The 24756-nt window shown below is 37.9% G+C and overlaps 1 protein-coding gene across 4 annotated transcripts in view; it reads right to left on the bottom strand.

Moving 5' to 3' along the window:
- The window catches only part of MAST2 (microtubule associated serine/threonine kinase 2), a 220341-nt gene that overhangs the window by 73806 nt on the left and 121779 nt on the right, over positions 1-24756 (bottom strand). Inside the window, exon 5 of one of the 4 annotated variants that reach the window (XM_042950962.1) lies at positions 23891-24085. The exons of the other annotated variants lie outside the window; for them this stretch is intronic. Within the exon in view, the coding sequence (XP_042806896.1) occupies positions 23891-24085 (195 nt within the window). The remainder of the gene's footprint in view (positions 1-23890; positions 24086-24756) is intronic. 4 annotated transcript variants of the gene reach the window in all.

The following is a 24756-nucleotide window of genomic DNA, read 5'->3' as shown; positions in this document are numbered from 1 at the left end:
AAAGCAATCTTGAAAATGAAGAACAAGGGGAGCCTGGGTGGCTCAGTCAGTTAAGCGTGCGACTTCGTCTCAGGTCATGATCTCATGGTTTGTGGGTTCGAGCCCCACATTGGGCTCTGTGCTGACAGCTCAGAGCCTGGAGCCTGCTTCTGATTCTGTGTCTCCCTCTCTCTCTGCCCCTCCCCTGCTCATGTTCTCGGTCTCTCAAAAATGAATAAATGTAAGAAAAAGAAGAACAAAACTGCTGGTATCACAATCTCAGATTTCAACATTTAATAAGATATAATACAAAGCTGTAGTAATCTTAACAGTATGGTACTGACACAAAAATAGGCACATAGATCCATGGAACACAATAGAAAGCCCAGAAATAAACCTATGATGATATGGTCAATTAATCTTTGACAAAGAGACAATATTATACAATGGGAAAAAGACAGTCTCTTTGACAATGGTGTTGGGAAAACTGGACAGCTACATAAAAAAGAATGAAACTGGAGGCGCCTGGGTGCCTCAGTTGGTTAAGCATCCAACTTGATTTCGGCTCAGGTCACAATCTTATGGTTCATGAGACTGAGCCCTACAGAGCCTGCTTGCCATTCTGTCTCTCCCTTTCTCTCTCTCTCTCAAAATAAATATTTAAAAAATAATAAAATTGTTTATTAAAAAAAGAATGAAACTGGACCACTTTCTTACACCACACACAAAAATAAACTCAAAATGGATTAAAGATCTAAATTTGAGACCTGAGACCATAAAAATCCTAGACGAGAGCACAGGCAGTAATTTGTTTGGCATCAGCCAAGGCAACACTTTTCTAGATATATCGCCTGAGGCAAGGGAAACAAAAGCAAAAATAAACTACTGAGGCTACCCCAAAATAAAAAGCTTCTCCACAGCCAAGGAAACCATTAACAAAACTAAAAGACAATCTACTTAATGGGAGAAGTTATTTGCAAATGATATATCCGATAAGGAGCTAATATCTAAAATACATAAAGAACTATACAACTCAATACCAAAAAAAAATAAAATAATCCAACTTTTAAAAAAGCAGACATAAACAGACTTTCTCCAAAGAAGACATACAGATAGCCAACAGACACATGAAAAGATGCTCAACATCACTCATCATCAGGGAAATGAAAATCAAAATCAAAATGATACTACCTCATGGGGCGCCTGGGTGGCTCAGTCAGTTAAGCGTCTGACTTTGGCTCAGGTCACGATCTCGCGGTATGTGAGTTCGAGCCCCGCGTCGGGCTCTGTGCTGACTGCTCAGAGCCTGGAGCCTGTTTCAGATTCTGTGTCTCCCTCTCTCTCTGACCCTCCCCCGTTCATGCTCTGTCTCTGTCTCAAAAATAAATAAACGTTAAAAAAAAAAATTTAAAATGATACCACCTCAGACACATGTCAGAATGGATAAAATCAAAAACACAAGAAACAGTAAGTGTTGGTGAGGATGTGGAGAAAAAGGAACCCTTGTGCATTGTGCACTGTTAATGGGAATGCAAACTGGTGCAGCCACTGTGGAAAACAGTATGGAGGTTCCTCAAAAAATTAAAAATAGAATTACCATATGATCCAGTTATTCCCTACTGAGTATTTACCCAAAGAGTACAAAAAGACTAATTCAAAAAGATATATGCACCCCTATGTTTATTGCAGCATTATTTACAATAGCAAAGATATGAAAGCAACCCAAGTATCCATCGAATGATGAATGGATAAAAAAGATGTGGTGGTGTGTGTGTGTGTGTGTGTATGTGTGTACACACACATACACACACACACACACACACACACACATACACACACACACACACACACACACACACACACACACACACACACACACAGAATGGAATATTACTCAGCCATAAAAAATAATGAAATCTTGCCATTTGTAATAACATAGATGGATCTATTGGGTAAAATATTAAGTGAAATAAATCAGAGAAAGACAAATGCCACATGATTTCACTCATATGTGGAATTTAAGAAACAAAACAAATGAAAAAAAAAAAAAGAGAGAAACAAAACCAGAATCTTAACTACAGAGAATAAACTGATGGTTACCAGAGGGGAGGTGGGTGGAGGGATGGGTGAAATAGATGAAGAGGATTAAGAGTGCATTTTATTAGCGATGAGCATGGAGTAATGTATAGAATTGTTGTATCATGGGACGCCTGGGTGGCTCAGTTGGTTGAGTGTCCGACTTCGGCTCAGGTCATGATCTCACAGTTCAAGCCCCACCTCGGGCTCTGTGCTGACAGCTCGGAGCCTGGAGCCTGCTTTGGATTCTGTGTCTCCCTCTCTCTCTGCCCCTAACCCACTCGCATTCTGTCTCTGTCTCCCTCAAAAATAAATAAACATTAAAAAAAATTTTTTTTAGAATTGTTATATCACTATATTGTACACCTGAAACAATTATAACATTGTAAATTATACTGAATTTAAAAAGTGAATGAGTAAATAAATAAGAAAACAAAGACTGAGAAGGTAGAGTGGGAGAAAAGTGTGTTCGCTCAGTCAGTAAAGGGTGCTGCTTAGTTAGAAATAAATCCGTTATTTATCTCTTGCCTAGATTATTTTGACAGCTTCCTAACTATTCTCTCTGGTTTACTATTGTCTCCTATTCCCAGTCTCTTCTCAACACAAGTAGTCACAGTGATAGCATCAATCAGATTATTTCACTCCACCCAAAACCTTCCAAAGGCTAATTTCACATGGAGATCTCAAGCTAGAGTAATTGCACTAATTATTCTCTCTAGCTGAAATGCTCTTTCTGCAGCAATACAATGGCAAAAATCCCTTACTCTTTCAAGACCTTACTAAAATGTCACCTACCCCATTTCCCTATATGATACTGTGACCTGCTCTCCCCTAATCCCCCTTACTCTACCTTTTCTTTTTTTTTTTCTTTAGATGACAGCTCTTCTTGGATTAATCAAGTAGTTTTTTAACCCTGCTTCATTGATTTGGAAATTATACACTGTTTTATTTTCTTTTTTAAAAAAGTTAAAGTTTTAACAAGGTCAGCCAATCTCAACCTTTCTATACAAAATTAGAGAATCCTAACTCCAATTCCTTCCTATTCCCTTTCAATTTACATATTATTTGCTCCTGTATTTTGGGTCTAGCTTGCTTTCATATTGCCAAATTAATAATTATTATTGTTTTACACAAGAACTGCTTGCTTAGATTTACTCATATATTTTCCAATTTCTTTGCTCAGCATTTCCTCTTGGATCTCGCTTAGCAATGATTTCAGTGAGAATGTGATACTGATCAACATTCTCAATTTTGATGTTTGTCTGAAAATGTCTTTATTTTGCTCAATGACTTCCAATGATAATTAAGCAGGTATGGAATTCTACAACCATTTACTGAGAGTGACTTTTTTCTCAATATCTTAAAGGCATTATTCTATTGTTTTATGGCTCCCCCTATTATTAGTGTTAAGGAGCTTGCTCTTAGGATTACTGCTCCTTTGTAAATAATTTTTTTTTCTCAAGTTCCTTTTTTTTTTTTTTTTTTTTTTTTTTTACCATTAACTTTGGTGTATAGATATAATTCACATACCACAAAATTCAACCTTTTCAAGTACACCGGTCAGGGGTTTTTAGTATACTCACAAGGCTATGCAACCATCACCACTAATTCCAGAACATTTTCATGAAGCCCCAAAAGAACTCCTTTAGCCATAAATAATCACTCTCCATCCCCCATTCCTCCCCCACCTCCCTTCCCAGGAAATGACCAACGTACTTTCTGTCTCTATGGATTTACCTATTCTGGATATTTCATAGAAATGGAATAATACATTATATAGTCTTTGTGTCTGGCTCCTTTCAGTTAACGTAATGTTTTCCAGATTCATCCATATTGTAGTATTTATCAATACTTCATTTCTTTTTATGGCTAAATAATATTCCATTGTGTGAATATGCCACATTTTATTTATCCATTTATAAATTCAGATGGACACTTGGTTGTTTCTATTTTTTGACTTTTGAAAATAATATTGCTATGAACATTTGTATGTATATCTGTCTTCAATTTTCTTGGGTGAACTTCCTCCCTGAACTCATTTATTAGAGTTCTTTTAGCTTTTGTTAATTCTTGAGGGTTCTCTAGCTGCTTTTAAGACCTCTCTTTTTATGGTTCTGCAAGTTGACTGCAATGTTTCTAGATGGAGATTTATTTCTGCTTATTGTGCTTCATGATGTTATTTTATTTCTAATCAATTTTGGAAGGTCTCAATCATTATCTCTATGAATACTGCCTTTCCCCCATTTCTCTATATTTTGTTGGACATTCATATTGTATCTTCCATACTTCTTAGCTCTCATTCATACTTTACATCTTTCATCTCTGTGCTGCACTCTAGATAAAATTTTACTCACTTTGGGGGCACCTGGGTGGCTCAGGCGATCTGACTCTTGATTTTGGCTTACGTCATGATCTCAGGGTTGTGGGATTGAGTCCTACATCAAACTCAGCATGGAACCTGCTTGGGGTTCTCCCTCTCTCTCCTTCTGTCCCTCTCTCCTCCTTGTGCTCTCAAAATTTTAAAAATTAAAAAAAAAAAAAAATAGGGGCACCTGGGTAGCTCAGTTGGTTAAGCGTCTCACTTCAGCTTGGGTCATGATCTCAGAGTTTGTGACTTTGACTCCCACATAGGGCTCTGTGCTGACAGTGTGGAGCCTGATTCAGATTCTCTCTCTCCCTCTCTCAAAAATAAATAAATACTTAAAAAAATTTTTTTAATTAAAAAATTTACTTTGTCTATGGCTTTACTATATAACCTGTAAAGTTTTCAAATTCAAGGACACAACATATTTATTTATTTTTAAGCTTATTTAAGAGGGAGAGAGAAAGAGAGCGCACACATGAGCAGGAGAAGAACAGAAAGAGAAGGAGAGAGAGAATCCCAAGCAGGCTCTTTGCTGTCAGTGTGGAGCTTAATGCCGGGCTCAATCCCTTGAACCAAGAGACCATGACCTGAGCCAAAATTAAGAGTCAGATACTTAACTGACTGAGCTACCCAGCCGTCCCAATGACAACATATCTAATTTCTTGAATTCTAATTTGCATTCTTCCCAGATATGCCTGGTCTTTTTTACTAAATATATGTGTTTCTTCTCTTGTGTCTCCTTTTATATTTTTATTCATTTTAAATATACTTATTTTATGGGGTGCCTGGGTGAGCATCCGGCTTCAGCTCAGGTCATGATCTCATGGTTCGTGGGTTCAAGCCCCATATCGGGCTCTGTGCTGACAGCTCAGAGCCTACTTCGGGCTCTGTGTCTCCCTCTCACTCTGCCCCTCTCCCACTCATGCTCTTTCTCTGCGTCTCAAAAATAAAGAAATGTAATAAAAAAAATTTTTTTTAATATACTTATTTTATAATCTTTATCCGTAATGCTATTTTCCAAAGTTCTTAGGCTTATAGTTTCTTTTCTTTTTTAATTTGAGAGAGAACATGGGGTTGGGGTAGGGGGAGAAAGAGACAGACAGACAGACTCTTAAGCAGGCTTATGCTCAGTGCAGAGACCAACTCAACGCTTGATCCCATGACCCTGGAATCATGACCCGAGCCAAAATCAAGAGTCTGACGCTCAACCAATTGAGCCACCCAAGCGTGACTGTTTCTTTTTTCTATTGAATCTCAGTTGTGGTGAATTGTTTCCTTTATGATCTGTTTCTTTTGTACTATGAAATCACTTTCAGTATGGCTTTGTTTATGGGAAAGTTGTACTATGTGATTTGAGGGTGTGTCATTTAAATGAAATTTTGAGTTTCTAACAGACTTGTCAAGGTTATTACCACCTAGAATCACTTCCTAGGCCACACATACACTATAAACTCCAGGCCCCAAATTCGCTTGAATAAAAGCCCTACAGTTAAAAATTCTCAAGGGAAACTTTTTAATTATTAATAGCCCTATTTACACAGATGAGACTAAAGAAATTTTCATTTCTCCATGCCAGTGGGTAAACTGTTTTCTTAGTCCACTGGGGCAAAGTCCTTTGAGGGTCCTAATTATATATGGGGTCTCAATTCTATGGTACCTTAGAGTCTCCTTACCCAAAACAAGCTTAAGGCCTTATCCTCTTTCCCCTAAAGGAAATCAAGACCAGTACACCTCCTCACTAGTCCCTTTCTTAGAAGTTCCAACACTGGTTTCCACCATTCAGGTACTGTTTTTTTTAGAATTAGGTCCTCTGCCATTTTCTTCACAATCTACTGAATTTAGCTATGCATGTAAAGCAATAATCATAATAGCTAATATTTATTAAGTGCTAACCAGGCACTGTTTAAAGCACTACATGTAGAATCTCATACCCTATGGAGTAGGTATATTATTATTCCCTTCATACAGATAAGGAACTTGAGGCACAGACAGGCTAAATAGCTTGCCCTAAGTCACAATAAGGTACTAACATTCTTTGAAACCTAATGTAATTTACATCTCTTTGCTCTGGGACTTTCTTAATGTGGAGCTCCATTCTAAAGATGATTAAGGGGTGCCTGGGTGGCTCAGTTGGTTAAGTGTCCAACTCTTTATTTCAGCTCAGGTCATGATCTCACAGTCATGGGATCAAGCCCAGCATCAAGCTCTGCACTAAGTGTGGTGTAGAGCCTGCTTGAGATTCTTCCTGCCTCTCTCTCTCTGCCCCCTCCCCTGTTTGTGCTCCCTCATTCTCTCAAAATAAATAAATAAACTTTAAATAATAATAAAAAAAAGATAATTCAGAAGGCATGTATCCACAAAAACAAGGGCATGATTCAGTTGGTAGCAGATTATAATAGCCAAACCTAAAAGTCTCAGCAACAAGGTCCTGCAATGATACCAACTTATAGTGAAAAGAAACAAACAAAGGTCTAAAGCTCAAATGTCAATGTCCAAGGTATCACCACATGGATTTAAAAGACCCGGAATGCAGGGTGCCTAGGTGACTCAGTCGGTGAAATGTCTGACTCTTGGTTTTGGCTCAGGTAATGATCTCACGGTTCATGAGTTCTAGCCCCACATCGGGCTGTGTGCTGACAGTGCAGAGCCTGCTTGGGATTCTCTCTCTCTCCCTCTCTCTCTGCCTCTCTCTCTCTCTCTCTAATAAATAAATAAACTTAAAAAAAATTTTAAAACACCCAGAATGCTTGCAATGAATTGATACTTTTAAAGTAAAAAACATGAGAAGAGGGGAACCTGGTCAAATGTAGATCAGTGTAATGTCCTCCCCTGGAATTGTGTAACATAGTGGGAAGATTCTCTAACAGGACAGTGGCAACATGTCTCCACTCCCAGTCTCAAGATGAAGAAAGAGTTGCCCACCACACCTTAGTAAATGTGCCCACCACCTACATACCGATAATTCTGTCACTGGTGACTGTAGGTCACATTCCCAGAGTTCTAAATAAATAAACCTGATAGTAGAGATAGGAGAGAAATTTAAAAGCCCTAGACTGGGGACTGCTTCAGAACTTGTTTATTCTAAGCATGTCTGTATTTCCAATGCCTGGGACAATGGCTGAACCACAGTTGTTATTATTTGGATAACTAATGAATGGGAGAGAATGGTCCTGTCATACATTTTTAAAGCAGTACATCTCTTGGTAATCAAAGGAAAGTGGCCAAAGAGACTAAGGATTTTGTCTTTGAATGAAGTAAACTTCCACTACAGAGGCCCTCCACAAATAAGGGCCCTGGTAAAATGAAATAGTATAAAGTTACTCCTGATTACACAGTGTCTGGGAAGATGTGGTAAATTTGGTTTGTCTTCACTAGTTTCCACGGTTTCCATATTTCTTTGGAAATTCCAAATTATGAACCCATTCCCAAGTTACATTTCCAGACCAGTTTCTTTGAAAGTTACTGGTTAAAGGGAAATACAAAAATGTTTTGTACTCTATATGTTAGTCCAACATCCAGATTAAACCCTGCATTAGTAACAACCTTCTTCTGCCTCCTTCCTTAATAAATAGCCCAGCTTCCTGTCCTGTGCTCAAATTTCCATAATAGATAAGATTAAAACAGAGTTCTGTTTCTGTGAAGCAGACATGAGTACAGAGGCTACTTGAAGGACTAGGCCTCCACTTTCAGTAGTCAAACTCTGTGACAGTGGTTTTCAGTGACAGTTAATTTTAAGGTTCTATGCCAGGCACTCAAAGGACTAAAAAATGTGCATATATAATCAATCCTTGGCCTTCAGAGACCAAAAAAGAAGAAACTTAGATATGTCAGGGAAGAGAACTCAGGCAACATATACTGACACAGGTTCCTTTTAAGAATCTGGGTGTCTATGCTCCATAAAAATGAAAGAGTCAACTAAGAAGAAGGCAGAAGGTCTGAGGAACTCAGAACCCACAGTGGAGAGGTACTGGGAATTCCATGACAACAACTATGTCAGAGGACTGGAGAGTAATCAGTCTAGACCAGAGCAGAAGGTGAGAGGCCTCTAGGAAGAATAATGCTGGGGTGATTTGATCATTTGATAAAGAGAAGCACTTTGCAGCTTAGATGGAAAATTTTATAATGAATAAATGAATTCTACATAGAATATAAAGCAATGCAAAGATGAGATAATTATTACCCCCAGGAAAACAAAAAGTCATAAAAGAAAATAAATAGAATATAGCATGTAATGACTCAAGAATAATAATTATGAATTCATAATAGTTTAACATTGATATAGATAAAATAATTTTTAAAGTAGTTACTTCCTAGTTAAGTATCCCGAATCTTGATTTCGGCTCAGGTCATGATCTCACGGTTTGTGGGATCAAGCCCTGTGTCAGGCTCTGAGCTGACAGCATGGAACCAGCTTAGGATTCTCTCTCTCCTTCTATCTGCCCCACCCCTGCTTATGTGCTCTCACTTTCTCTCTCAAAAGAAATAAACATTTTAAAAAATAAAAAATAAAGTGATTACATTTAAGAAGTAAAAATCAAGAGTGGTAAGAATGGAGTAAGAGAACACCCAAGTTTTCTAAGACTTAAAGAACTGACTTTTAAAATTATGTCCATATATTTGGCAAAATAAAAGCTAAATTTAAAATGTGGGTGGATTACACATATGTAAAGTGAACAGGAAGAGGGTGGTTGTGATAGAAGATTTGCCCAGATAGAAGAAATGTGTATTAAGCAGTAACATGATAGTAGTGATTACGGTGCATTTTAACTGGTACAACCATGGTTCGAATCTAACCTATAGCAGTATGTTTAAAGAAAACCAGCAAATGATCACCCCAAACCTCTGCTCAAAATCCTCTGACAACTGCCAGAGCCAAGCAAATATCTAACTTAGTTATTAGCATGCCATGCCATGATATGGCCCCACGCTGATTTGTCCTACCTATCATCTCTCTACAAATCCACTCTCCCCACACTTTACACCCCAATGCTTAAACAAGTCCATGCCATTATGTTTCTACTCCCTTGCACATGCTATTGCTTCTATTAAATACAAGGTCTACCTGACAAGTGTGTGTCAATTCCTCTCTTCTCAAGTCAAGAGTTTCCTTATCTCTAAAGCCTTCCTTGTGTTCTCCAGGGCAAAATGAGACGTTGGTTTCCACACACTGGCACTGAATTTTGTATAACCTTTCATTACAGAATTTATTGCGCATCTCCACGCAACTCCCACCACACGCCAGGTAGCTTTGTAGGAGAAAACTAACAAACTTTCAAGGAACAAGTAATTCATGTCTTATAAAGTTGTGCAGGAAAATAGAGTAAGATGGAGAGCTGCCTAAGTTATTTTATAACAATAGTATAACTTTGATTCAAAGCCAGATAACAACAGCCTAAGAAAATTATGGGCCCATTTCCTTTATAAATATATATGTTTTAATTCTATAAAATTTTAGCAAACTTAATTTTAAAAAATACTGTGATCAAGTAGGTCCACAGACCCCAGAAGGGCCCTGAGGCCCCTTCAAAAGGACTGCAAAGTCAAAACTATTTTTATAGGAACACTGAGACATCATTTGGCTTTTTTCACTGGGTAACATTTGTACTGATTTTACAACATCAAAGTGGGTAAAACTTCTGAAGCACCTCAGCACAAATTAAAGTAGTCATAGTTTTTTTCACAACCATTCATTTGCGGGGGGTGGGGGGAGACAACTAGATTCACTTAGAATGTTCTTATTGCAGCAATAACAATTAGTAATTTCGTTAAATCCTGACACTCTTTAGAGGCACCTGCCTAGCTCAGTTTGGATAGCATGTGACTCTTGAATTTGGGGTTGTGAGTTTAAGCCCCATGTTGAGTGTAGAGGTTACGTTTTAAAAATATTGACTATCTTTTAAATATTCTACATGACAAAATGATTAATTATGCATTAAATACTACTGCTGAATTATCAAAGTACAATAACTGTGTTGAAGAAGACATGCCATTGTTTGTGAGCCACTTTTTTTTCCATGAACATCATTTTACAGTTATTCAGACTTAAGAACCTGCAAACATTTTCTGGAAATGAACAAAACAAGCTTATCACTTTAAGGAAAACAACTGAAAGTATTTGTTGCCAATGATAAATTTAAACTTTTAAGCAAAAATCAGAATTTTGAAAAACTTGTATCGTGATTTTGACTGCTTCCCAATGTTTATACTTTGCTGATAAAAGTGATGTTGATATTAGCAAATGTGATTTTTTCATATTGTACAACTGAAATGTATCAACATTTGAGAGAAAAATAAAGAGAAAAAGTATTTGATATATATCTTTGAATATAAAGAAATTCTCAAGAAAACAAAACAAAAGACATTTTCTTAATTTCAAAAAGGATCTTTACTCAAAATTTAAAGGAAAAATTATACTCAAGGAAAACTATATTCCCTTTGAGGCCAAGGAAAAACACAAGGGTACCTACTCTAATTGCTATCCCGAAACCTAATGCCAGAAGCTCTGGCCAATTAAAGTAAAAAAAAGAAAAAAGAAAAAAAGAGAAAACAAAAAAATGAGGATAGCATGGAAAGATATAAAATTGTAATTTTTGCATATACTAGCAATAACTATGTAGAAAACCATTCACAACAGTAGTCAAAACACTTTAAGAAATCCAATGTTAAGAAAGTCAGACAATACAATCAATAATGGGAAGATGAATTTCTTTAAGTCGAAATTCAACTAATAGAAATCTGAGGAGTGTCTGGGTGGCTCAGTCAGTTTAGTGTCGCTCTTTATTTTGAGGGAGAGCAACAGCAAGAGAGAGGAAGTGGATAGGGGAGAGAGAAAGGAAGAGAGAGAATCCCAAACAGACTCTGCACTGTCAGCACAGAACCCAGTGCAGGGTTCAGTTCATGAACTGTGAGATCATGACCTAAGCTGAAATCAAGAGTCAGACACTTAGTTGACTGAGCCACCCAGGCGCCTCTTGTACGTGCTTGAAAGAAAGAAAGAAAGAAAGAAAGAAAGAAAGAAAGAAAGAAAGAAAGAAAGAAAGAAACCTGGGAAAGACCTGCAAATACAGAACACTTTAGCTTATCAGAAATATAAATGAATAGCATTTTAAAAATAAAGATTAATGCAAAACTAGCAGTAATGAAATAAGAATTGTTGGGTATGGAAAAGAATTTAATTAAATGTCTTATAAATTAAAATTATAGACATTGAAAGGATAAATGGATAAAGAAAATATGGCATATACTGACAGTGGATTATTATTCAGCCATAACGAAGAATGAAATCTTGCCAAGTGCAACAACATGGATGAATCTCAAGGGCATTATACTACGTGAAATAAGTCAGACAGAAATAGATAAATACCACATGATCTCATCTATATGCTAAATCTAAAACAAAAAACTGAGTTTATGGATATAGAGAACAGACTGGTGGTTGCCTGAGGTGGGGTGGGAGGTGGGGGGCAAAATGAGATATAAATTTCCAGTTATAAAATGAATGTCATGGGAATTTAATGTAGAGCATGGTGACTCTAGTTAATAATACTGTATTGCATATTTAAAAGGAGCTAAGAGAGGGGATCTTGGATGTTCTCATCACAAGAAAAAAAGCCTATAACTGTGTATGGTGATGGATGTTAACTGGACATATTGTAGTGATTACTCACAATACATACAAATATCGAATCATCATATTATATACCTGAAACTAATATAACGTCAATTTTAAAAATTACTAAAACTCAATGATGAGGTAAACTCTGAGGCAAAGTAATTAGAAAGAGAATTAGTGAAAGACCATTTTAAGGAACCAAAGACACAGTGATTAAATGGTTATATGAGTTTGTTTCCTGAACTCTATTTGGGACCATAGTGTAGAGGCCTAAGCACAGACTTAACAACTAGAGAGAAAAAAACTGCAATATAATGAGCTTACTTATCAACCACAGACACTTCCAAACAGTCCACTTCACTGCCTTGGTTCTTCTTCCACATAAACTTCATGGAAACATTTAGACTAGGAAGAACATACCTCTTTTTAAAATAATTAGTAATCCAAAAGGGACCAGAACAAAATCAATCAAAGACACGATAGAAAATTAATGTCTAGAATATATAAAGAACTCCTACAACAAACAACACCAGATTTTAAAATGAGCAAAGATGGGCACCTGAGTGGCTCAGTCAGTTAAGCGTCCGACTTTGGCTCAGGTCATGATCTCACGGTTTATGAGTTCAAGCCCCATTTCAGGCTCTGTGCTGACAGCTCAGAGCCTGGAGCCTGCTTTGGATTCTGTGTCTCCCTCTCTCTCTCTCTCTGCCCCTCTCTCACTTATGCTCTCTCTCTCTCTCTCTCTCTCTCTCTCTCTCAAGAATAAAAATAAATAAATACAATAAAAGGAAAGAATAAATAAAAATAAATAAATAAAATGAGCAAAGGACCTGAGGGGCACCTGGGTGGCTCAGTCAGTTAAGAGTCCGACTTCAGCTCAGGTCATGATCTCGCAGTCAGTCAGTGAGTTTGAGTCCTATGTGGGCTCTGTGTTAACAGTTCACAGCCTAAAACCTGCTTGGGATTCTATGTCTCCTCCTCTCTCTGCTCCTCCCCCACTCATGCTCTGTCTCTCTGTGTCTCTCAAAAATGAATAAACGTTAAAAAAAATTTTTTTAAACGAGCCAAGGACTTGAATAGACATTTCTCTTAAGAAGATACATGCATGGCCAAAAAGTACATGAAAAGCTGCTCCATATCACTAATCATCAGGAAAATGTAAATCAAAACCACAATAAGCTACCACTACATACCCAATAGAATGGCTATAATCAATAAGACAAAAATATCTAGTGCAGGTAAGGATGTAGAAAAACAACCCCTCAAATATCGCTGGTGGGAATATAAAATGATATAGCCACTGCAGAAAACAGTTTGGAGGTTCTTAAAAAGTTAAGTATAAATTTACCATACAACACAATTTCATTCCTAGGATTCTGTCCAAGAGAAATGAAAACATATATCCACACAATGACATGTATGCAAATGTTCATAGCAATATTTACACCTAATAGTCCCAAACTAGAAACAATCCAAATGTCCATCAACTGGTGAATGGATTAACAAAACGTGGTCTACCCATACAATGAAACATTATTCAGGAATAAAAAAGAATGAACTACTGATGTGTGCTACAACAAATAAGCCTCAAAAAAATTATGCTAAAAGAAAGAAACCAGAAACAAACTACAAAGTATATGATTCCATTTACATGAAATGTTCAGAAACAGCAAATTTATACAGCCAAAATCAAATCAGTGGTTGCCTAAGGTAAGTGGTTGCCTAGGAGAAACAGTACAGTGGTACAATGGGCACAAGGAAACTCTTTGGGTTAAGGAAATATTCTAAATTTAGATTATGGTGATAGCTGCACAATTTTACAAATTTGACAAAAACTGATGAGGTTTTTTGGGGTGATGGGGGTTGGTTCTTGACAAGAGCTAGGCCTCCAGTATCCTGTGAGTCTTCTTTAGCATATGAAAATCTCATTGGAAACTTCCCTCCACTTTACCTTCCCAAATCCCAAATATATAACCAGTCTCTCCACAGGGTCCAAGTCAGCTCTTCCTGCCCACAGGTCCTCTCCCTGTGCTTTAATAAAATCACCTTTTTGCACCAATGATGTCTTCAAGAATTCTTTCTTGACCATCAGCTCCGAACCACCCCACCTCTGTCACCCCAGAACCTCATCAAAAACCACTGGATAACTTGGAATTGGTGAATTTTACAGTATATAAACTGTATTTCAGTAAACTTTTTTTTTTTTTTTGATTATACAGGCATCTAAGACTATATCTTATGTACTTAGTGGACCTAAGAATCCTCCTTCCTCCTCTTCTTTCCTGAATAATTCAGTCTAGAAGCCATTAGATTATTATGATGATGGCCAAGTGGTTGGAGGGTTGGGGGAAGAAGGCACTCACACATGCATATTACATATATACACATTCTCTAGGAACAGTGAACCCAAATATCAGCAACCATGCCTATCACCCATATCTTGGCTTTTAAATACCATTCTCCACTAAAAGGAACCATGTTCTTTGGAGAAATGGCTAATACAAGGGCTAGAGCAGGGAAGATACAAAATAAGCCATCCAGGAATGTCTTACAGAGCCAGAAAATTAGGAAGTTCTCAAAGAATGGTGGGGAAATGTTAAAAAAAAAAAAAAAAGCAGCAGCAGCAGCCACCAGCATAAGAGACTCCTCTTGACTAAATATGGTACAATTTGAATATCAAAATATATAATGTTATTAACAGATTACAACCCACTAAATAAAATAAGAGCCCATTGAATTCATGCTGATACGAGAGAAAAAATGAACAGGGAGAAGAAAAAGCTTTTCTTTACAGTGCAGTGCCAACAGACGAGTGCAGAAAAAATGATGGAATTTGAAAAATACCATTTGGCAACCAGCATAGAATAATAATTCAGCCAAGAAACATCAATGAATGCTAAAAATAGTGAGTTAAAATTTGATGAGAAGTGGGGTAGTTACATAATTTCAAGAAATTTCCCTCAAAATACTTGTTAATTAGAGAGGGGAAAAAATAATCTTAGAGCAGAGAAACTAGCAGATCAAGTGATCAAGGTTAATTTCACAGTAATGGGATATAATGAAAGCCTGTATCACCTGATAGGATGCAACAAGAAGAACACACCATCCTTTTTCAGGAACCGTAATATTTCTGCCAAAGATGCTGGAGGTGACCAGAATTTGCCACCCCAAAATACGCTACGTTGGCAAAAGGATTTTTTGAAGCCAAAGGCAACTGAGAATCAAAAGAAAAGGAAAGAATTCTCTGTCCTCTCATTATCTGCCTGAAACCAGGCAAATTTCCCTTTGAGGAATGTGTCCCTCTGTACCTGGGAGAGAAGAGCTACAATGTGTTTGCATAAACATAAACACTGCATAATGTTCCATTAGTTCCTTCACATATTTCCTATTATTCCCTACAATTTATCATGCCTTAAAGCCCAAATCGTCTTTCCTTTGTAAAAGGATACGTAAGCTTCTGAGTCTAACCAGTTCTTTGAGTTACATTTCTTTTCTGTGAATTCCTATCTGTGTAAATATTGATAAAAATTGTATGCCTTTCCTCCTATTAATCTTTCCTTTGTCAGTTTAAGTCACAGGCCCACAGGCACTGAACTAAAAGGGTAGAACAAAAGTTTTTCCTAACAATGCATAACCTGAGCCGAAATCAAGAGTTGGATGCTCAAGTGACTGAGCCACCGAGGTGCCCCTGAAATTATTTTTTTTTTTAATAGCTGCTAACCTCCAGAGCAATCACCTGAAATGTTATCAGAATGGCTGTAATAGAAATGAATAAGGCTGAAGGCTGAAAGCTTACTGGATAAACAGCATTCTCTCTCACTCCACCATGTGCTGGGAACTTTCCTACTGCCAATTTGGGCCTATTCTCCCACTCAGAGTATCTAGTATACAGTTGAATGAAATAATGGATGATTCCACCTTAATTTCCTAGGACAGGAAAACTAATTCCCTCCACATAAGATTGGGAAATACATTCTTTATCCTTAAGGAACAATTTAATATGACTTTTTAGTTGGCTACTTTGAGATACTATTTCTCACCCATCAGATTGGAAATAATTCAGAAGCTTGATAATCTATTCAGTTGGCAGGGCTGTGAGCAAATACAGTAGTCCCCCTGCTTTTTAATTTTTAATTTCTTTTTATTTTTAATTGAAGTATAATTGACACACAACAGAAGTCCCCACTTATCGGAAATTTTGGTCTTGGTAGTTTCAGTTACCCATAGTCGGGAAGGCATAACGTCAGAAGGTCAGTAGTACTTAATGCTACATCATAGTGCCTGTATCATTCACCTCACTTCAGCTCATCATGTAGACATGTTATTATCTCACATCATCACAAGAAGAGTGAGGACAAGATATTTGAGAGACCACAGTCACATAACTTTTATTACAGTATATTGTCATAACTGTTCTATTATTAGTTATTGCTGTTAATTTCTTACTGTGCCAAATTTATAAATTAAACTTTATCACTGGTATGTACATATAGGAAAAGACATAGCATACACATGGCTGGGTACTATCCATGGTTTCAGGCATTTGGTGGGTCCCCTGCAAATAAGAGGAGACTACTGTAGACATTATCTTATACCCACTGGTGGAAATACATAATGATATAACCACTATTTTGGGAAACTGGACAATAGCTAATAAAACTACATATGCATTTATTCTTTGACTCAGCATCCGCAATTCTAGGAATTTATCCTGAAGGCAAACCATGAAAATTAACTCTTCTATGCTTGATAACTCTATTTATCTGATAAATCATTGAAAATTATTTGTGTCCAGAACTCTCCAGTTCCAAACCTCCTATCTACCAAGACAAAAGAAGGGATTGACCTGAGCCCCTATGACAATCAGGATTGGCATTGGTTTCTCTTCCTGTAGCATCCAGGGACAAGAAAGAGAAGCTGTTGCAAGAGCCCCTCCTAAAGAACCCTAAGAAATAACATTTATCTTTGCAATTGCCTGGGCTGTTGGGTTCTTGCCATCTGGATCAGTTCTCACCTCTCGGAGCACCTATGTAACAAGGGTCTACATAAATGGTGTCCCAGGATGACTACTAGGAGCCAAAAGAGGAAGCCAAGGTTTTCTTCAGTTTAGCAATCAGTTAGCAGCTACTTAAATGGCAAGCTCCAAGGGTCTTTACACACACAAAAATCTTCTGTCGCACTACTCTGGGTATAGAATCTTCACTACAAAGGAGTAGTTACCAGGTTTGAAACAAGACAAAGAAACTGGTGACACTGAAGCATCAGGATGAAGGCCCAGGAAAGAATCTAGCTAAACTGACTCAAGAGTAAGGGTAACAAATAGATAACAAGGGGGAAATTCCTTTTGTGTAAGTATTGTAGCTAATAAATGGAAAGGGAATGGGAATATCAACTTTTTTTTGCAAACTTTTAATAAAATAATGGGTCTAAGGTGACAATTATTAATGGCCAATACTATCAAAACATGGGAAAGAGTTCAACCTGCCTCCTGACAATTGTACACTGCAAACCAACTACTAAGTATTCTTCTCTGGCCCCCCCCCAAATCAAACTAGAATCAGATCAAGCCACCAGTTTATGAGAAACACAGAGGTCATAAGAACTATGTTAAATAACCACTCAGGGATGCAATGAGCAAAATTCAGAATGTAGGAAAAGTCTATAAGAACAAATATTTACAGATAAAATGATACAGTCTGGGATTTGCTTTAAAATAATCAGGTTGGGGGGAATAGGCAGAGATGCAGAAGAGATAATATACTGACCATGAGCTGGTAAGTAGACACTCAAGATAGAAGTAGACACTCAAGATAGAAATACTCTTTGTATTTTGTAATGTTTCTGAGAGTTTCTATAATACAACATTTAAAAAAGAGTTTTTTAGTGAACAAAATTTTCCTACTTCCAGAAACAGAAATGCCATTTAGAAACCTTCAGCTTCTTGAAGTTGAACAATCCAAGAACAAGCCTGTGGCATCTTGCCAAATAGAACTATACGTTTATTCAGAGTTACCTGTAGCCAGGATCTATGAAAAATTCTCTGCTATACAAAGTTTCCTGAGGTTAAGTCACAGCTAGTATTCTTCCTTACTTTACCTTTCTATTTAAAAAGCAAAAGAACACGGGCTGTGACTCCATCAGTTAAGTGTCCAACTCTTGATATCGGCTCAGGTTGTGATCTCTCAGTGGTGGGATAGAGCCCATGTCAGGCTCTATGCTGAGTGTGGAGTCTGCTTGGGATTCTCTCTCCCTCACTCTCTCTGCTCTTCCCCCGCTCGCATGTGTGCATCTGCACGCGTGGCTCTCTCTCTCAAAATAAACATTTAAGGGGCGCCTGGGTGGCGCAGTCGGTTGGGCCTCCAACTTCAGCCAGGTCACGATCTCGCGGTCCGTGAGTTCGAGCCCCGCGTCGGGCTCTGGGCCGATGGCTCGGAGCCTGGAGCCTGTTTCCGATTCTGTGTCTCCCTCTCTCTCTGCCCCTCCCCCGTTCATGCTCTGTCTCTCTCTGTCCCAAAAATAAATAAAAAAACGTTGAAAAAAAATTTAAAAAAAAATAAAAATAAAAAAAAATAAACATTAAAAAAAAAAAAGAAAACAAACAAAAAAAAAGCACTTTCCCTTTCTTAATCGGAGAATCCTATTTCCTGACGATACTCTCAAGCTGTTCTTTCCCTTACCTATGAGGAGAGGGAAAATGAAACACTTTAAACCTAGTTTAATGAATTTTCCTCACTGTCAAAAATAGCCCAAAAAGAGTTTTTCTCATTTTAGTCCACATCCTGCTGCACCCCAACTGGCCAATTTTTAGTAGCAAATAGTGAAACCGCATGTGAGGGCAGAAGAGCACCCAGCTGCCAGTAACAAAGCTTCCATGGGCAGGACATTATGATAAGTGATACCTAGAGCTATCCAAGGGAAAATAAGAATATGAGAAAACGAACAGAAGCAACATGAAGTGTGGGGATCAGCAACATGTGAGTTTTCCAACAAAAACAGCAACACAGTAACTGTTATAGCAGCCTGAGTATTCTCAACAATTTTACATGTATTGACTCATCTAATCCTTACAGCAACCCCTGAAGGGCTATTTTTATCCCCATTTTAATGATGTAGAAAACTGAGGCAAAAAGAAGTGAAGTAATTTGACCACAACAGGGCCAGGATAAGAACAAGTTCTAGAGATGTTCCTCTTTTAGAGTCACTTTGAAAAGCAGTTGTTTAAAAAAAGACAGACAAGGAAAGCAGGTGTTGGTAAAATGAAAATAGTGCTTTCTCTTTGGCAGGAAACAATCTTGACACTACCAAAAAGGGGTTTCAAAGGCTGCCTAGTCTTGGAGGAAGTCCAAAAGAACACCTGTCCTTTGCTGTAAAAGTCTACAAAAAGCCTCTCACACATGTGACACAGGAGGGGTCAGAGGGCTGAATTAGTACCAGCTGCAAACTTCAGCAGTGAATTTGTTTGCTGAAGATGTTTAAGTGAAGGCTGAATAGCTTTTTACTAGACACTGTATAAAAAAGAATTCCTTACCCTATGACCCAGCAATAGCACGGCTAGGAATTTACCCAAGGATATAGGAGTGCTGATGCATAGGGGCACATGTACCCCAATGTTTACAGCAGCACTTTCAACAATAGCCAAATTATGGAAAGGGCCTAAATGTCCATCAACAGACGAATGGATGAAGATGTGGTTTATACATACAATGGAATACTACTTGGCAATGAGAAAGAATGAAATCTGGGTATTTGCAGCAACATGGATGGAACTGGAAGATATTATGCTAAGTGAAGTAAGTCAGTCAGAGAAAGAAAGATACCATATGTTTTCACTCATATGTGGATCTTGAGAAACTTAACAGAAGACCATGGGAGAGGGAAAGGGGGGGGAGTTACAGAGAGGGAGGGAGGCAAACCATAAGAGACTCTTAAATACTGAGAACAAACTGAGTGTTGATGGGGGGGTGAGGGGGAGGGGAAAGTGGGTGATGGGCACTGACGAGGGCACTTGTTGGGATGAGCACTGGATGTTGTATGGAAACCAATTTGACAATAAATTATATTAAAAAAAATAAAATTAAAAAAAAAATTCCTATACAGTAGGGAGTGGACTAGAGCTAGAACCCTTCCAATATAAACTCTAATAAGGAGTTCTTGCTGCAAACCCTCCCGACTACAGGGCTGACAAAGTCTATGGCAGTTTAAAACTGAATCAAAATATAAACCATTCTATGTTTCAAGAAGTTGCCAACACCAAATTCTTATCCCCAGGAGGCCTAGCTGGGCCAGGGAATAGCCAAAAACACAATTGCCTTTTCTCTCTTCAGGGATACCAGTTACACCATAGACCGTATCTAGCATCCCTTCAAATCAGGTTATGTCAACAATGCAATACCCATGTCTGAATGCCAATCAATAGGCTGGAATCATATTCTTGGAAGATGTACAAGATAACTAAAGGTTATAGGGTAAGGGCGCCTGGGTGGCTCAGTCAGTTAAGCATCTGACTCTTGATTTCAGTTCACGATCTCACAGTTCATGAGATCGATCCCTGCACTGGACTCCACACTGACAGAGTAGAGCCTACTTGGGATTCTCTCTCCTCTCTCTGCCCCTCCCTTGCTCTCTCTCTCTCAAAATAAACTTTAAAATAAAGTTACAGGTTAATTAATTCAACCCAAATCATGATCATATTTATTATGCCTCTTAAGGTTGATCAGACCCATCTAAGACATTTAAGAGCCACCATCAAGCTTGCCTAAAACAGACCCATCCATCCTTTCCTATCAAGGAACAAACAGAAATGTAGTATACAGTTAGAGTAGGCATCATTTTAAAACTGTGCTGTAATTGTTCTTCAAATTATTATGGGCAATAATTTGTAAGGTCCTAAGCACATCACTAAGATGCAGTCAATAAGGAAGGTTAAGATTCTGAGCAGGGCCTGTTCTAACAACCAAGCAAAAGGATACTATTTTCTAGGACTTTAGGCCATGCAGCCAAAAGCCTCAAAGGGCTATATTAGTTTGCTAGTGCTACCATAACTAAGTACCATAGACTAGGTGGCTCAAACAAAAGACATTTTTTGCCTCACAGTTCTGGAGATTGGAAGGTGTCGGTAGGGTGGGTTTCTTCTACGGCCTCACTCCCTGGCTTGTAAATGGCTGTCTTCTCTATGTCTGTGTCCTAAATCCCTCTTTACAGGGCACCACTTGTATTAGGACCCACCCCAATGACCTCATTTAACCTGTAAAGACCGTATCTCCAAATACACTCACATTACAGGTACTAGGGGTTTTAACTTCCACGAATGAATTTTAGGGGGACACAACTCAATCCATAACAATAGTTATACTCCACGGGAATAAAAGAGAACTCAATATGGCCACTGCAAAAGAGTTCCCTCTCTCTTGTGTCATCCCTTTTTATTATTTTTTAAAGAGATTTTATTGTTCAATAATCTCTAAATCCAACATGGGGCTGGAACCCACAACCCTGAGATCGAGAGTCACACGCTCCACTGACTGAGCCAGCCAGGCACCCTTTGGGTCATCTATTTTTAGAGGTCAAATTCACTGCCAGTAGCTCTCAATTTTTAGTTCCTCACATTGTTTACTAGAATCATTTTTCTCTTCTTTCAACTTGTATTTTCTCAGTTGCTCAATAACAGTGATGTTCAACAGACTTATCTACATGGTAATGATTTGTACAATTTATGTGCATCGCTGTGTTCACTAAGCACTGATTCTGTGCTAGACTTTGAATGTGAATAGAGAGAACAAAACTAAGTTAGTGGATGACAGCAATGAGCAGGGGTAAAAGATAAAAGTGAGTAAAATAAGCCTAAAAGAGGAAAGAAGGTAATAAAGACAAGGGGCCTGGAAGTGACAGTAGACTATGAAATACCAATTCCCACCCCCAGTATGGGAATATTTAGTAAAGAATGTTATGAATATGTCATTTTGGGAAGAGAAAACCTGGGGCTGCAAAATAATTTAGGTTCAGAATATACTATATTACTCAAACGAAGTATCTTAGATGCAAAAACAGAATACTTTTTTTTTTCCTAACAAAAAGCTTAACAAATACCTATTGATCAAACACACTTTCCTTCTTGAAAAATTATGATTGGTTTCAAAGATACCTCTCTCTTGATTCTTCTCATTTCTAAAAAGCCACTCCTTTTCAGTCCCTCCGCTGCTAGTTCCTCATCTCCCCAATCTCTCAAAGTCAGATGGCCCCAGGGCTCAATCCTCTGACATTTCTTCCTTATCAATAGACACTCATTGGATGATCTCATAAATCTAATCATTTGTTTCACTTATACACTGATAATTCCTTATAAATCTTCAACCCAGACTTCACCTATCTTTAACTGAATGTCTACTTAGCTATTCTTACAGTTTCTCAGTCTCAGTTCACGGTTCTTCCAGTTTCCTAGCTGCTCAACCTCAAATTCTCAGTCATCCTTCACTCATCTTTTTATCAAACTCTGCATCTAATCCATCAACAAATCCTATAGATTTTACCTCCAAAATATATCCTCAAATCTGACCACTTCTTACCACCTGTACCACCGTAGGTTCAAACAACCATTGTGTCTTACCTAGAATGTACAGTAGCCTTACTTACTTACTTACTTACTTGCTTACTTACTGAGAAGGAGACACACAGTGTGAGTAGGGGTGGGGCAGAGAGAGAGGGAGAAAGAGAGAGAATCTCAAGCAGGCTCCATACTGTTAGTGGAGAGCCTGATGCAGGGTTTGAACTCATGAATTGTGAGATCATGACCTGAGCCAAAATCAAGAGTCCGGCACTTAACCAACTGAGCCACCCAGGCACCCCAGGTACCCTTCTAACTATAGCCACAGGGATCCTTTGGATTTAAGTCAGATCATAACATGTTCCTGCTTCAAACCCTCCAACAGCTTCTTATGTCATTCAACATAAAAACAAAAATCCCAGTAATGGATTTAAAGCTCTACTCCATTTGGCTTCTCACGTATGTCTCAGACTTCATTTCCCACTTTTTACCTCTTAACTCATTCCACATGAGCCTCACTGGATTCTGTGCAAGAACACATGAAGCAAGCTCTTAGGTCAGGTCTCTGGCACTTACTGTTGCCTCTGTCTGAAACACTCTTCCTTCAGATATCTCTAATTCTAGCTCTGTGACTGTCCTTCAGGTCTTTGCTCATATGTCAACTTATGAGTGAGGACCCTCCCTGACTATCTTATATAAAATGTCAACCCCTATGCCTCACATTCCCTATTCTCCTCATCCTGTTTTCTCCATATCACATATGTCCATCTGTTATATATTCATTCATTCATTTGTCTCCCTCCACTAGAATCTAAGTTCCTCGGAGGGCAGGTATTTTACCTCTTTGTGTTCATTCTTCTGTTCTTCATGCCTAAAACACCATCCAGCACATAGTATTACTCAAATGCTGATTATACGAAAAGACAGAAAGAACTGAAGAGAAGAAGGTTATTTTCAGCAATATGAAGAAATCACTTAACCTACTTCAGAATCAAGTTTTCCTGTTGTATAAAATGTGGCATTTGGACTAGCTAACCTTTAGAGAGCTCTAGCATTCTGCCATGCTATGCTTCTCCTATGGAGGGGTCAGAGGGCTGTCCAATAGTCACAATGGGCACATAACTGTCTTAACTACTGATATGCTATATTACTTTCTCTTGAATTTTGAATACAGCAGAAATCTCTGAAATTCCTCTTACTCTTCTCTGTGACTTTTATTCTGTTTCTTCCCATCATTAAGGAGAAAGGTCTGGGTTTTTACCTACTTGGCCAAAAGCAATCACTAAGGCCACACTCACATCACAGCAGGTTTCCTTACCTCCACAGCAGTGGGCGGCTGGAACAGGGACTGCCAGGACTGCTGTGAACTTGTGGGTTCAGGAAAAAGGCAAGAGGAGAAGTAGCCAAAGCACAATCAGCACTAAATGGGATTTTAGTGAAGTAAAGAGCTGGAGCCGATGTGGGTGAAAACATGTGCTGGTTTACTTCAGATCCTCGGCAAAGAGTAGAGATTCTGACAAGGTACCACAGTAGAAAAAAGAAGGGTCAGGGATAATTTCTCAACGAAAAAGAAATATATTCAAAGTGGGTTAGTTTAGGCAAAAGGCTCAAAAATAGTGGTCAAAAATCATTCTCACATATCATACCTCAGTGTAGTGTTGGCACAGAATGACCATTGAGACTAAAACTTAATCCACAGAATTAAAACCAAAAATTTAAGCTTTGGGTATTCAAAGTATTTAGAATTGGCTTCTGGAAATATATTATAAGTTTACTACAAATCATCAATTAGCAAGAAGTAATATTTTATGTTCAATGACTAAAACTTCCTAGAGAAATGTGTATGTCCGTAAAAGTAAAACATTAATAGTTCATAAATTAGATTATCTCTACCATAACACCAATTTATTTAGCTAATTCTTGACTAATGAGTACATTAAATAACATCATTTAATTCTGTACAATAAATTTTGCTTCTATTTAAATTTTAGTATTTTAGTTTACTTTTTTCCCCTAAAAACAACCTAGCCCTCTTGATGTGTTAAGTCTTAACGAAGACTATTAAGTAAATAACCTCATTAGACTGAAAACAGATGGTAAATATGGATTTCTACTTTGTTGATCATTGATTGATATGTCACAGATGATGAAAAATAATTGACAGATGTACAGCATTTAATTTGC

Source organism: Panthera leo, chromosome C1 (assembly GCF_018350215.1).
Source record: "Panthera leo isolate Ple1 chromosome C1, P.leo_Ple1_pat1.1, whole genome shotgun sequence".
NCBI classification, from domain to species: Eukaryota; Metazoa; Chordata; class Mammalia; order Carnivora; family Felidae; genus Panthera; species Panthera leo.
The sequence above is the reverse complement of the archived record's forward strand: the minus strand, read 5'-3'. Positions and strand labels throughout refer to the sequence as shown.